Source organism: Mesoplodon mirus, assembly GCF_964341445.2.
Source record: "Mesoplodon mirus genome assembly, chromosome: 11".
NCBI lineage: Eukaryota > Metazoa > Chordata > Mammalia > Artiodactyla > Ziphiidae > Mesoplodon > Mesoplodon mirus.
In genome coordinates this window covers 50,820,516-50,836,205 of record NC_138987.1, presented here as the reverse complement: position 1 = coordinate 50,836,205, position 15,690 = coordinate 50,820,516, and the positions used below count along the sequence as shown (strand labels likewise).

Sequence of the window (15,690 nt, the reverse complement as noted above, 5' to 3'; positions counted from 1 at the left end):
AGTTTAATAGCTGCATAATCTTGGACAAGTTACTTCACTTCAATTTCCTCATTTATAAAATGTGAATAATAATATTACCAGATTCATAGGATTATTATGAGATAAGTTAATATAGGGGAAGCATTTTGAATAGTCCTTATAATTATTTAATAAAAACAGTGCAACATATATATTTTTTAAATTATAAGTTTATAAATTAATGTACATAACATTATTATTATTAATTATTCTTGGGATACTATGGGAACACAGAGGAGAGGCACCTACTTCTGCACGGGGAATCAGAAAAGACTGTGGAGTGGATACCAGCATTGAATTTTAAAAAACTGTTATGAGTTTGCCAGGTGGACAGCAGAGGGAAGAGCATTCAAAGCAGAATAGAAAGATGGACGACCATATGCCCAAATGCACAGATGTCATGTTCAAGAAATTCCAGGAAGTACAGTTGTTTGGGAGAAAAGTATAATATATTTCAGACTGGTTGGCTAAAGATGAGAACTACAAGAATCTATCCAAATGCATATGGATGATATTTGAAACTCCATAAGTAGATATGATACAAAGGTCTAGAAAGAAGGGTATCCAGGATAGAATCAATATTATTCTACTTAAACTAGGAAAATAACGGGTAATTCAGATCAAACCTTTCCCTGAGGAAAACTAGGGGAAAAATTCTGCTCAAAGGCATCAGTGTGCTACTAAGGTAGTGATGAAATATAGAGCCAAGACATGGGAGAAAACATAAATCCAAAGAGATGAACCCAGTATGTAGGGCTACTACTTCCTTGGGGCCATTTGCCAGTTCTGGGAGAAGCTATGAACAGATGTGTACATGTATTTTTTTAGTACCTGTGTTCAGTTCTTTTGGATACACACCCAGCAGTGGAATTGCTGTGTCATTGGTAATTCTATGTTTAACTTTGTGAAGAGCTACCAATCTGTTTTCCACAATGGCTGCACCATTTACATTCCCATCAGCAATGTACAAAGTTCCCAATTTCCCCACATCCTCACCAACATTTGTAATAGCTATAGGGGTATCTCTTTGTGGTTTTGATTTGCATTTCCCTAATGACTAATGCTGCTGAGCACCTTTTCATGTGCTTATTGGCCATTTGTATATCTTCCTTGGAGAAATTTCTATTCAGATCCTTCGCCTATTTTGAAATTATTTTTATTTTTATTATTGCCTTGTAAGAGTGTTTTGTATATTCTGGATCGTAGATTCTAATCACATATTATTTTCACATATGCCATTCTATTGATTGTCTTTTCACTTTCTTGGGTGATGTCCTTTGATACACAAAAGTTTAGAATTTTGGTGAAGTCCAATTTATCCTTTTTTTTTCTGTTTTTTCTGTACTCTTGGTGTCAGATTTAAGAAATAGTTGCCTAATCCAGGGTCACAAATATTTACACCTGTTTTCTTTTAAGAGTTGTATAATTTTAGCTCTTACCTTTAGGTATTCCATCCATTTTGAGTTAATTTTTGTATATGATGTGAGGTAAGGGTCCTACTCATTCTCTTCCAGGTAGATATCCAATTGTCCCAGCACCATCTATTGAAAAAACCATTCTTTCCTCCATGGAATGGTCTTGGCAAACGATTGACCATATATGTAAGAGTTTAGCTCTGGACTTTCAATTCTATGTCATTGATCTATATGTTTGTCCTTATGCCAGCATCACACTGTTTTGATTACTGTATTTTCATAACTGGGAAATGTGAGTCCTCAACTTTGTACTTCTTTTTTAAATAATATTTTGGCTATTCTTGGCTATTCTATATGATATTAACTGGGGGGGAGGGGTGTTTGTTTTATTTTGTTTTAGATGGCCTTTATCAGATTGAGGAAGTTACCTTCTATTCTTAATCGGTGAGTGTTGGATTTTGTCAAATGCTTTCTCTATTGATATAATCATGTGGGTTTTGTCTTTTATTCTATTTAAATGGTGTTTTATAGTCCCTGATTTTTGTATGCTGAACCAACTTTGCATTTCTGGGATAAATTCTACTTGGTTTTTGTATGTAATCCTATTTATATGTTGCTGGATTCAGCTTGCTATAATTTTGGGGGGAAATTTTTGTGTCTACTTTGGGCACTGCTTTTGCTGCATGAGTTTTGTTGTGTGTTTTTCATTCCTCTCAAAGTATTTTATAATTTGCCTCATGATTTCTTCTTTACTCATTGGCTATTAAAGAGTGTATTGTTTAATTTACACATATTGGTGAATTCCCCAAATTTCCTTGTTATTAATTTCTAATTTCATTCTCCTGTGGTTGGAATACATGCTTTGTACAATTTAAATATTTTGAAATTCACTGAGATTTGTTCTATTTTCTGGAATCTGTAAATGTTGGCTTATTTGAAAAATGGATCTTTGGAAATATGACTAAATTAAAAATTTTGAGATGAGGAGATTATCTGGGTGGGCCCTAAATTTTTTTCTTTCTTTTCTTTCTTTCTTTCTTTCCTTTTCTTTTTCTCTTTCCTTTCTTTTTCTTTCTTTCTTCTCTCCTTCTTCCTCCCTTCCCTCCTTCCCTTCCTTCTTTTCTTTTCTTTCCTTTTTTTTTTTTTTTTTTAGCTTGGGTGTTGTTAAACCTTCTTAGCCAAGGGAATCTATCACAATAGGTTTCCTTAACACTTCTCACTACCTGATGTTGTCTTACTTATTTACTTGTATATTATCATCTCCATCTGAACAGAGACTTTCTCTTGAGAACAAGCTCCTGGAGAACAGGGACTTTGGATATGTACATTACTTTTACAAGTGTCTGGACCACAGAAAACAATCAATAAATATTTGATGAATTAATTTGCTGATTTTTGTTTTAGGTGAGAATATTTCATAAAATGATTTTTCCTAATTTCATCCGAGAAATGAAATCTTAGCATTAATTTTGGAGATTCACTGTTGTTGCCTCCATACTATTTTTTTTTTTTTTTTTTTTGCGGTATGCGGGCCTCTCACTGTTGTGGCCTCCCCCGTTGCGGAGCACAGGCTCCGGATGCGCAGGCCCAGCGGCCATGGCTCACGGGCCCAGCCGCTCCGCGGCATATGGGATCCTCCCAGACCGGGGCACGAACCCGTATCCCCTGCATCGGCAGGCGGACTCTCAACCACTGCGCCACCAGGGAGGCCCTCCATACTATTTTTGAGACTACAATTTGAATGATTAAAAAGCCAGTCTTATCTGTGTCCATTCATATAGTTGAATAGTACAAACTTTAAAGGAGTATGGGGAGAGGTTGGTCAAAGGGTTAAACTTTTGGTTACAAAATCAGTAAGTTTTGGGGATCTAAAGTAGAGCATGGTGACTATAGTTAGTAACACTGCATTGTATACTTGAAATTTGCTAAGACAGTAGATCTTAAGTAGCCTCACCACATCAAAATAACTAAAAAGGTAACTATGGTAGGTGGTGGATGTGTTAGTTAGCTTGATTGTGGTAATCATTTCACAATGTATAGTTGGCCCCCTGTATCCATGGGTTCTGTGTCTGTGGATTCAACCAACTGTGGATTGAAAATATTTGAAAAACATTCCAGTAAGTTCAAAAAAGCAAAATGAATTTGCCACATTGGCAACTATTTACATATTTACATTGTATTTACAACTATTTACATTGTACTGGATGTTATTAGTAATCTAAAGACGATTTAAAGTATACAGGAGGATGTGCATAGGTTATATGCAAATACTATATCATTTTATATTAGGGACTTGAGAATCTATAGACTTTTGTATCCACAGGGGTTCCAGAACCAATGCCCTGGGGATACTGAGGGATATATATCAAACTATCACTTTGAACACCTTAAGTATATACAATTTTTATTTGTCAATTATACTGCCATAAAGTTGGAAAAAATAAAATATATGCTTGTTTTGAAAGTGAAAAATGGGATCATAAATAGCTGGGATCTATAGCCACTTTATATAGCTATAGAAGAAAAAGTGACCAGAGCAATAAATGCTTTAGAATGTCTTAAATTTGTCTTAATTATATGTCAGAAAAGTAAAGCAAAACATTGACTAATTGTTCCTATTATCTGCTTGTTCCTCATAGGACATATTGAGAGAAATTCAGAATTAAAAACTTATAGTTGGCTAGCTCGCAAATCAATGGGTCAGAAATATGGGGGAAAAGGCAGTTGTTCTTTCTGGAAATGGGATAGGCCAGTGGTTCTCTATTGTGGTCTCATTACTTATTGGTTGGAGGCAACGTTAAAAGTTCACATCAAAACCTCTGTCAAATATTTTTTTCAAAAATCTATTTTTTTTCTGTTTCTATAAAAGATTAGGGGGAAGTATATTCCAAATGCAGTTAAGAAAATGCTTCAACTAGATGTCACCACAGGCCATTAAATTCTGCCTTGAGGAAACAGTGAAAAGAGCCTGTACATTATTCTCCTCAGAACTTTAGTCAAGTCCTGCTCAGCTGCAAGCTGAGGGCAACCCCCCTGCTGTTCATTCCTAGAGTTAAGTGAGTCACACAAGTTCAAGGGTCCACGATGCATCACACACCATCCGGCATGAAACCATGTGGAATCTTGCTTTGGAATCTTGGATTGACTGTATTGTGGCTCTCAAAAGAGTTAAGGTACAGTCTTATCCTGAGAGAAAAGCCATGCCTAATTTTGGAAAGTCTGATATCAATTCCATTTGATGGAATGGAAACATCTACCAAATTATACTGTGAAATTTTTAAAATCAATGAAACAGGTTACTCATTAAAAAATTTCTAATATGGTTTGGTCACAGCCCATAACCACAGCTACATCCATGGCATTTTACATATATGTTTTTATTTCAAGTAATAGTTAACTCATTATATTTTATTAAAAAAATTTTTTTTATATAATTTTATTTTATTTGGCCATGCCACGGGGCATGAGGGATCTTAGTTCCCCAACCAGGGATCGAACCTGTCCCCTGCATTGGGAGCATGGAGCCTTAACCACTGGAACACCAGGGAAGTCCCTCATTATATTTTAAAATAACATTATTATTTTCAGGGTTATAAGCCATACTGAACCTCAAATTATGTGAGTTCCTGTTGAGATTAATGTGACCAAGTCATTTTATTTATTTTGTTTTTCAACTAGCAAATGTTTTTTGCTTAAATGCTTAGTTTATAAAGGTGATTTGAAAACAGTACTATCTGTTTCCCAAGAAAGCATTTAGGAAGGTCTAAACAGTACAATATAGAGGATGATCATCTTCTACTATAGCTCCCTCTACATACTCTTGTTTTGAGTGTGTTAATGAAAAAACTAATGATACCGGGCCTCCCTGGTGGCGCAGTGGTTGAGAGTCCGCCTGCCGATGCAGGGGATGCGGGTTCGTGCCCCGGTCTGGGAGGATCCCACATGCCGCGGAGCGGCTGGGCCCGTGAGCCATGGCCGCTGAGCCTGCGCGTCCGGAGCCTGTGCTCCGCAACGGGAGAGGCCACAACAGTGAGAGGCCCGCATACCGCAAAAAAGAAAAAAAAAAAAAAAAAAAAAAACAACTAATGATACCAAGATTATTGAATGAATGAATAATTGCAGATACTTGGTATTGTGGACAGAACCTGTGAACATGATGGGGTATCTCTGTGGGAGAATCATCATGAGAATATCTGTATTCATTTTCTATTGCTGCATAAAAAATTACCACAAACTTGGTGGCTTATAGCAACTTATTTATTACCTCACAATTCTGCATGTCCAGGCACAGAAGTCCATGTTTGCTACTGAGGGTCTCAAAAAGCTGAAATTTAGGTGTCAGCGGGGGTTATGGTATCATCTGAAGTTTGGAGCACTCTTTTAAGCTAATTTAGGTTGTTGGAAGAATTCAGTTTCTTGAGGCTGTACAATGAAGTTTCCAAATTTTTCTTGCTGGCTGATAGCTGGAAGGTAGCTCTCATCTCCTAAAGGCCACCCATAGATCTTAGCCAATGTGGCCTTCCTACAACATGGTAGCTTACCTCAAGGCCTACAGGAGAATCTCTTGGACTTCTTGTAAGCTCTTCTAAGCTCACCTTATTAGGTCCAGCCCCCAAAGCAGCATCTCCTTATTGACAGTCAAAGTCAGCTGATGAGGGACTATAACTGCATCTGCTAAATGCTTTCAAATTTGCCATATAACATAATCTAACAATGGCCATATCATCATGGGAGTATCATCAGGGCATAACTGGCGTATGGTTAATGATTGCTTAAAATAGCACACTGTGAACATGACCCTATAAACAAATGACTGTAATAGGATTTTATAATCATTTATGTAAACATTAAATTTTATATCACTTTACAAGTTACTAAGTGCCTGTACATATTCTGCATCATTTGATTTTCAGGACTACCTGTCAGAGAGGCACAGTAGATAATTAGTCCAACGTTACAAGTGAAAAAACCAAGGTTCAAAGCAGCTAAGAGGTTGCTGAAAGCTTTACAGAAAATTAGTAGTGGAGTCGGGCTTCAGCCCAGGGTCTTTTCACCCTATAGTTCAGTCCTCTTTTTTGCTAATTCTGAGCTTTCATACTGTGTTTGGTGAGGTTCCAAGGAGATCTCAGGGATTATGGTAAGACCTCAGAGTGAAAGTAGGGCTAAGTGTTGCTACGGCGGCTCTACTTTTGTTTGTTCTATATATTGGGGGTTCTACACAAGCTTTAATAACCACTGCACTTCATCATGCTGCCTTGTAAAAGGTAAAGAAGAATGCTTACAAAAAAATCTTAGTTTAAAAAATGATTTAGATAGCTGTATATAAAAAGCCAAGAGTCTATTCCAGTAAAGTTTTAAGAAGCTGTCATTTCTTGCAGCAGTTGTTGAACCTTTTATAAAGAAAGAAAGATAGAAAAAACAAAAAGAACCACATTAAATAGTTGGTTTGAAATGTACACTTAGGAAAAAATGACAAACCCCACCTCCTTCACTTTTTAAATATATGTAAAAAAAATTACCTTCTTAATGTCTGGTCTTTTATTTTTCTTTTCATGCAGACATTGACTGGCAACAGAGTACATAGTTTCAATGGAAGTGGAATCAATGTCATTCATCTTCGTATCAATATAATCTTCAATTGTCTTTTCTTCATCTTCAATTTCTTCTTTAATATCCAGCTTTAAGACAAATGTTAAAACTTTGAGTGTCAAATAAAAGGGAAACAAATCAGATAAATTTATAAATGTATTTATAAATAAATATAAATTATATTTATATTATAATTAACTTATATTATCAATTATATTATAAAATAATACATTTTAATTATTTAATCTACATGATAATAACATTTACTCTTAGTTTATTATCTACCGTTTGTAACCTTATTAAGAATTGAAGACACCTAGGAGAAACTCTATTTATTTACTTACTTACTTATGCATACATATATATCTCCCTCCTAGAAACTTTCAGCCATTTACCTATTGGGTTTTTTTTGTTTGTTTGTTTGTTTGTTTTTTGCGGTACACGGGCCTCTCACTGTTGTGGCCTCTCCCGTTGCAGAGCACAGGCTCCGGACGCGCAGGCTCAGCGGCCACGGCTCACGGGCCCCGCCGCTCCGCGGCATGTGGGATCTTCCCGGACCGGGGCACGAACCCGTGTCCCCTGTATCGGCAGGCGGACTCTCAACCACTGCACCACCAGGGAAGCCCGCCTATTGGTTTTTGTATTTATGTGACTGAGCTAATTGCTCTCATGTACTCAGCAGTGTTTACTGGCGGCCAGCACAAGGAGGTCTGCTTCCTTGCTGTGCTTCTGATGATGCAATTCCAGCTTCTGAATGCAGACCCCCTCCCTGCACAGGCACACTTCTCTATGCGTACTCACACTGTTGAATCAAAGAGAAAGAGGGAGGAGGAGAAAGGGGGCAGGGCCATGATGAAAAGATAATCAATAGGGAGAGAGGTGGAGGACTAGGATGGTGTAGTGGGTTGAGCGGTGGCCCCCCAAAAGATATGTCCAAGTCCTAATCCCCAGAACCTGTGAGTGTGACTGTATTTGGAGAAAAGGTCTTTGCAGATGTAATTAAGCTAAGCATTTTGAGATGAGATCATCCTGGATTACCCAGGTGGGCCCTAAGTCCAATGACAAGCATCTCTTTAAGAGACAGAAAGAAGAAAAAAAAAAAAGACACAAAGGAGAAGACAATGTGATCACAGAGGCAGAAATTGGAGGGATGTGTGTACAAGTCAAGGAATGTCAACAGCCACTGGAAGCTGGAAGAGGCAAGGGAAGACTCTCCCCTAGATCTAGTCTCCAGAGGGAATGTAGCCCTGACAAACCAGACTTCTGGCTTCCAGAACTATGAGAGAATAAATCTGTCGTTTAAAACCCTACTTTGCGGTAATTTTTTCTTCCTATATTTTTAATCTACACACTTTCTCTGTACAATCCAATCAACACACAAAGCTTTGGCATGCTTGTACATGAACAGCTCAAAAACTGTAACTCCAGCCCAGGCTTCTTTCCTGACCTCCAAGAACCAATGGGACAGAGGATTTTATTTCTCTGATAAGAAAAATTTCACTATGTGCTACTGTAAAATATTATGAAATATTACAAAAATATTAACTTTTCACAACTATGTTTTATAAATATATTTTAATGTGAAATATTATATAGTATGTAATATTCATTACTACATATCCAGGAACCCATGGAAAGCTTTATAATGTATAGTTTTATAAGGGACACTTGTAGCAATATTGTAATATAGAGATATTATACTTATGGTATTTCTTAAAAGTATGGCACCAAGCCTTTGAGCAAATATATTATACCTCTTGACTTTCTAATCCTCATTCTAGGGAAATAATCTGGTATACACATGTTGTCTGAATTTGTCACACTGGTTTGTTCTATTAGAACACATAAATTAGAATAAAGTCAGTGTAGTTATTTAACTAATTTTAAGAAAAACTTATATATAGGTATATATATAAATACTAGGTATTTCTGTAAGTCTTTAATTTTATTAGAAGACTCTCCAAGTTCTTAAAATTTAACATATAGGAAAAAAAAGGCATGCATAATTTTCCTATAGTCTTAGCTTCAGTTAGTCTATTTATATAATTGTCAATGAATGCCTAATATAACACACAGGTAAAGTTTTCTATGATAACTTTATTTAAAAAATACTCCATAATAGAAATGGATAAAGAATTTTATTAGCAATTCTTTTCTGATATAAATTTCAAAGGAAGCAAATGTTGCTTTTCCTCTCTGCTGTTAGTAATCACCATGAAAGTAACAAAATAAAAATATACTGGAGGAGACCTCAGAAATCATATAGCTCTATTGTGATTTTAGACACAAAGAAACTAGAACATAGACTATATAAGTGTCTTTTCCAAGCTTCACAAATATTTCAAGGCAGAGCTGAGATTAGAAATATTTGATGCTCTTTCCATATGCCACTATGTAATTGCCAACAGAAAGACTGCCAATAGAAAATGGTATTTCTAGATGCCAAATTTGCCCACAGAAATTTAGATTCTAAATGCAAATAGAAAAGGACTGGAAAAAATGAAATCTTTCAATTACCAACAACTGAGGTTCACGGTGTTCATCCACAGCTGCAAGTCCAGTTATTACTTCTAGTAAAACCTAAGAAGAAAGTAAAATCCATTAATATGACTCAAGACAACATATAGAAACTAGGAGGAACATGGCTCTTGATTATGAAATCTGACGAACAATTTCCACACACTGCATTATGCCCTTTAGGCATGAAAGCGGAAAGAACATGAGCTGTGGTCATTTCTCACCACTCTTTCTTCCCGGACACCTCGGATCCCACCCATACCCACAAGCAGTTCTTTTCTACTGGCAACTTACTAAACAATCAGCACCCCCTCAACATGTGTTCTGGACACTGCTTTTCCTGTCTTGCAGAGGATTTTTCACAAGAATAATTTTCTCTGGTTCTTAGGAGAATATTATTTTCTAAACCTCAGGCATACCCTAGAACCCTGTGCCTTAACTTCACGGTACTATGAAGATAAATATCCATAAATGAAACACATATGAATAAATAAGATAAAGAAGCACCCAATTTCTCCAACCACTCCCATCCACTCCTCATATCATCATAAAAGTTATTAGGAACAGACTGGTAGATCAGAAAATGACAAAGCATATTTCCTTCAAAAAATATTTCATTTTTAAAACATGAAATTAAAGTGCATACTGTATGACACAATTTGTTTTATGCATTAATTCAAGTTTCATACTAATTCATGTAGCAAAAATTATTTCTTGTAGTAATTTCAGAAATCAATTTAAAAGTTTTACAAATTCAGAGTAGTTTTTATAACTTTCTCATGTAACTAGAGGTTAAAGTGAACAATTTTAATCTTTACGTACGAGAGCTAAGCAACATAGGTGTATTCAAAATATTCTATTTCAATTTCACAAGTACAGCCAGGATGATTATTGTTACTAATTATATATATATATTGTTTTATGTGTGTGTGTGTGTGTGTACATATATATATATGAAACTTACCACACCAAAGCTGTAGATGTCAGATTTGGCTGTTATTTCTCCTCGCAAAGCTTCTGGTGCCATATAAGCTGTTGTTCCCACAATTCTGCTTGTCAGGACTGTTTGGGCAAACTTCTCAGAAGCCCGTGCAAGCCCAAAGTCAGATATTTTGGCTGTAAAGTCTTCGTCTAGTAAGATATTTGCACTGAAAAAAAGTTTTCTTTTCAAGCAAATCAAATAGTTCCTTAGGTAGGTAGGTGTATGAATGTTTGTATTTATACAGTATCCCATTTTACAATATATATCATAAAAGCTTGAAATTTGTGTAAATAAATGAGAATTTCAGATTAAAGCTAAAGAGAAATAAAATTGTCTTCTTTTCCTCATTGTTTCTTGAGGGAAAATCTGAGGAGAGTAAAAGTGAAATAAAACTGTTGATATTAGTGAGACACATTTTTATTATTTCACAAATAATTTATTACAAGGTAACTTCCCTCGAAGTGTCCTAAAGCACCCTTCTTAATTCCTTCCCTAAAATATCCCAATTCATTTAAAAACAAATTTTCAACCAAAGTATCTTAATTATTTATTTCATTTCTTGGGGGGTATTATCTGAAATCTTTTGAAGAGGAAAGAATATGGCTAAAAGATCTTCATTCATTCGTTTTATGCATGTGCTCCTACACTCATACTTTCATTCAACAAAACTTTATTGAGGACCCCCAATGTTTTATAGTATTTAAGCTCAGGGCTGGGCATGGGGGCTATCTTGGAATCTTGTCTGTAACAAAGGTATAGGAATAATTTTTAAAATCCATTAAGTATTCATAATGGTGATATTAGGCACAAAATGCTGAGAGAACAACCATGTGTCTGGAAGAACTGCAGAAAATTCCAAGTAGAAGGTGAAAAGTGTGCATAGTCTTGAAGGATTGTTACAAGTTGAGGTTAAAAGAAGGAAAGAAAGGCATCTCAGGCAAATGGAGCAACATGAACACAGTGATGAAAACATAAAAACATATGATTAATTTGAAGAAACTGGTGTCAGTGGAACATGAGGAGAACTTGAACTTTATCCTGTGAGCAGCAGGATACCAGCTAATGGGTTCGTAGTAGGGAATTGATATTATCAGACTTGATTTTTAGGACCACAACCTGTCAGTATAGTACTGCATAGATGAGAACTGGTACAGACTGGTTAAAGGATGACCAGGAAAGTTTGTAATAAAGCAAACAAGAGATAGAGTGTAAATAAAGGCTGGGGAGAAAAAGGAGGTGCAAATTTTGAGGCACACTCAATAGAACTTTGCAATTTGTATGATATGGGGAATGAGAAAGCCTTTAGCTTGGGAGACAGGATGAATACTGACTTCATTTGATTAGGAAAGAAATGCAGAAGGAAGAACTTGGGTTGGAAGAGGAATGAGTGATTTCTGACATGTTGACTTAGGGGCTGCTGTGGGACATCTTGGTGGGGTGATTTTGTCTGTCAACACTGAAAATATAGGACTGGAGGCTAATGATACCGATTTGAGAGTTGCCCACATAGAGGTAGAAGTTAAAGTCAATATATCACTCAGCAAGAATATGTAGGATGAACCAAAGAGACGATGAGGTAAGAACACACCAACTGGAATACACCAATGTGTAAGGGATGGGAGACGGTGTCTCTTCTCTTATCTGAGGCCAGTCCCTCTACTTGGACTCCTTTCTGCATTCTCAGGAAACTTATGCTATAAATTATCTCATTTCTCTCTTCTGTTCTATCACCTCCTTCCTCCCATAGACACAAAAACATGCTTTAGTCTCTGCCATCTTAAAAAAAAAGCTTCCTGAATGACACACTGATTTCCAGTTATCCCTCTTCATGGGCTAAACGTCTTATCGGACTGTCTATACTCACCTCTCAGTTCTCTCACTCCCACTCTCTGCTCAACTACAACCTGAATTCTGACCCATTACTACATGGAAGTAGGTCTCCATAAAGCCACTAATGACCTTCATGGCACTAATCAAATACCTTATTAAAAAATTTTTTTTAAAATGCCATATTTTTCAGTCCTCATCCTGACCTCTAAAAAAGCAATTGACATTTTTGACTAGTCCTTCTTGGGAAACTCTCTTTCCTTGTTCTCAGGGATACCACACTCTCCTGGTTTTCAGCTTCCTTGCAATACTTTCTTAGATTCCTTTTTAGACTCATTCTCTTCTACCTGGCCATTAAGTCTTGAAGTTCCTCAGGACTAAATCTTGGGAACTTTTCCTAATCTAGTTCTCTCTTAAAGTGAAGACAGCCATATGATAGCTCTTCAATTAACACCCATATGCAAGTAATACACAAATTGATGTCTTCAGCTCAGACTTCTTTCAGCTCCAACATGTACATCACACTGATTAACATCTCTACTCACTTCTACATCTTAAAGGAACCTCTAACACAACATGAACAAAAGAGAACTCACATTTTCCACCCCCAACCTGGTCCTATTTCAGTGCTTTCTTTGTAAGTGAACCATGTCACAATCATTCCAGAATGTAGTTCTGGAAGCCATAAATCCCGGTGTCACTCCTGATATGTCACTCTCCCTGACGCCCCTGCAGCCAAGAATCAGTAAGTCTTGCCATCTTAAGCTCTCAAACCTGTTCACGTCTCTTCATACGAACTGCTACCACCAAGCCTTCTATGACAGGCTCCAAGCTACCCCTCCTTACAAACTGTTCTCTACACTCAAGTCAAAATGATCTTCTCAAAACTTAAATATGGTGCCACATTCTTACTTACAATGTTTCAATGGCATCTGATTACACCTGTGATAAAATTAATGTCCTTATTTTGGTCTATTAGGTCCTACAGGGCTTAGCTCTCTGCCTACTTCCATAACTTTATCTTACATCAATCAATCACCCCTTGAATTTCCGCACTACAGTCATTTATTTCACTTCCTGTAATTCTTCATGCTCCCACATTCCCTTTCAACATTGGTCTCACATATGTGGTTCCTTCTTCCTAGAACGCTCTTTCCCCATTTTCTATGGCTGCCCTCAAATTGTGCCTACTTATTTCCTGTTCATTCTTTGGATCTCAGCTTAAATATCATTTCCTCAGGGAACTCTTCTTTATACTAATACTATAGACTATACACTAAAATTCTGTTAATATTTTGTGATTATTTGATTGCTGTCAGATGCTACAAATGCTACTTTTGCTAACTATACCATCTACAGTACCTATCATGTCGTAAGTGTTCAACTAATATTTGTTAACTAACTAAATACATAACAAGAAAGATAACTGAAATGCACCCATGGAGGATAAAAGTGATTCAGAAAAGAGCAGTGATCCAGAAAATAAGAAGGAAAATAATCTTGACATGGCAAAAATGGTCAAGAAGAACAGAAAAACAGACTATTCTTTTAAAAAAGGTAAATTAGGATGAAGGCTGGAAATAGGTCACTGGGTTTGAAATAAGGCAGATTACAGACATCCTTAGTGAGGAGAGCTTTCATGGAATGCTCCAGGTTAAGATGTGCATGTGAATAGTGAATAGAAAGAGAGAGAAAATTATTCTTTAAGACAGTTTTCCTAAAGCTTTGTAAAGGTAGCATTTACCTTTTAATATCTCTATGAATATGATGCTTTTCATGTAAATAACTGAGGCCATTAGCTGCATCCTGAGCAATCTTGCATCTTATGCACCAAGAGAGTGGTGGAGTATCATCCTTATGAAGTAAGAAACAAACCAATTAAAAAAAAAGAGGAGGATAAAAAAAAACTATGAAAATATGTAATAAGATTTTTTCTAAGCAGCTACTGACAATTATATTACATTGCTAAGAATTTACAAATATCACTTTTTAAGTTGTTAAAAAATAATCTCTAAATAAGATCAAATGGGGATTAGTATTTCTTATTTAACAATAAAAATATATAAGAGCATCTTCAAAGTCTAGCCTTGACTGATATTTTTACATTTTAGATTATCACTGCTAGGCAATTCCAGTTGTTTGCATACCAACTGTATAGTTTTCACAGACCAGGAAAAATATTAAGATTGATACAGTTTAAATGATCCTGTCACAAAGTAAATATTAGTATTCCAACACAGAAACATAAAGCCTAACAATGTGATGAACAAACGTCTTACCAAGCAAGACAGTCTGTCTAGCAATGAACCATTGGGCATGTAAACATACACTAAGCAGAGGTCATCTCCATCACTTGAGAAACCAAGTAGTTCTACTAAGTTTTCATGTTGACACCTGTGACAAATAATTTTCCACTCAAAATTATTATGATACATACATATATTTAGCTATAGGTTATAAGTTATTCAATTTAGAGCTTTAAAAATAAACAGCAAGAAATAACTATATGCTATATATCACTGTAATATGATATATGTTTCTAACATCTTTATATATGTTTACTATAACTGCTTATAATTTTCTGCAAACAGTTCTCCTTTCAGTCAATATTAATCAACATTAGAAGCAAAACTGCTTTTGATTTTATAGCAAAAGCTCAGTAATTCAGATCATTGGTACTTGTAACAGTTTGGTTAAGAACTAGGCTGATGTTTACCTTTGTTTTGTATAATTTTCAGTGATAGCACAAACACGATTTCAAGAAGTTTGCTGAAACTTGTATGACAATCCTTTCAAGAATTCTTTAACACATCCAAAGCACTGATTTATAGACATCTGATTTTTAATTACATCTAATTTATATATTTTTGGTCTTTAATCATGTCTGATTATTTACAACCTAATTTGAGTTTCTTTATATACTTGAGAGTAATAAAACTAAATAGAGCTGAAGTATAACAAAACTGCAGGCATCTGTGGACAGTAGAAAGAAACCTGGGTTCAAAGTCCTAAGTTTAAAGTCCAGTTCTGCCACCTCCTGGAAATGTGACCTTTCACAAGTTAACAGCCTCACTGAGCCTCAGCAACTTTACCTGGTAAATGTGGATAATAATACGTATTATGTAACATGAGTGCTGTGAGAATTAAATGAGCAAATATATATGAGAGCCCAGAAATATTTTATGAAGTGCAAATTAAGATAGTAAGTGCTCCATTTTCCACCAAATTGGCACATTTTAAAAATGAGTAGATAACATTTGCTGAATTTATACTAACAAGGCACTGCGGTGATTTACCTGCTTTGTTTTATTTAATCCTTACAATAACTTAATGAAGTATTTC

The 15,690-nt window shown here is 35.8% G+C and overlaps 1 protein-coding gene across 5 annotated transcripts in view; it reads right to left on the bottom strand.

Annotated features, from left to right (window-relative positions):
• Positions 1 to 6,724: 6,724 nt before the first annotated feature.
• The window catches only part of IRAK4 (interleukin 1 receptor associated kinase 4), a 29,076-nt gene continuing 20,110 nt past the window's right edge, over positions 6,725 to 15,690 (bottom strand). For all 5 annotated transcript variants that reach the window (XM_082634710.1, XM_082634708.1, XM_082634709.1 and 2 more), the window contains 6 exons: positions 14,628 to 14,742; positions 14,093 to 14,202; positions 10,504 to 10,687; positions 9,540 to 9,602; positions 6,953 to 7,111; positions 6,725 to 6,823 (listed from right to left, as the gene is read on the bottom strand). In XM_082634710.1, the coding sequence (XP_082490836.1) occupies positions 6,788 to 6,823; positions 6,953 to 7,111; positions 9,540 to 9,602; positions 10,504 to 10,687; positions 14,093 to 14,202; positions 14,628 to 14,742 (667 nt within the window). In that variant the 3' untranslated portion in view covers positions 6,725 to 6,787. The remainder of the gene's footprint in view (positions 6,824 to 6,952; positions 7,112 to 9,539; positions 9,603 to 10,503; positions 10,688 to 14,092; positions 14,203 to 14,627; positions 14,743 to 15,690) is intronic.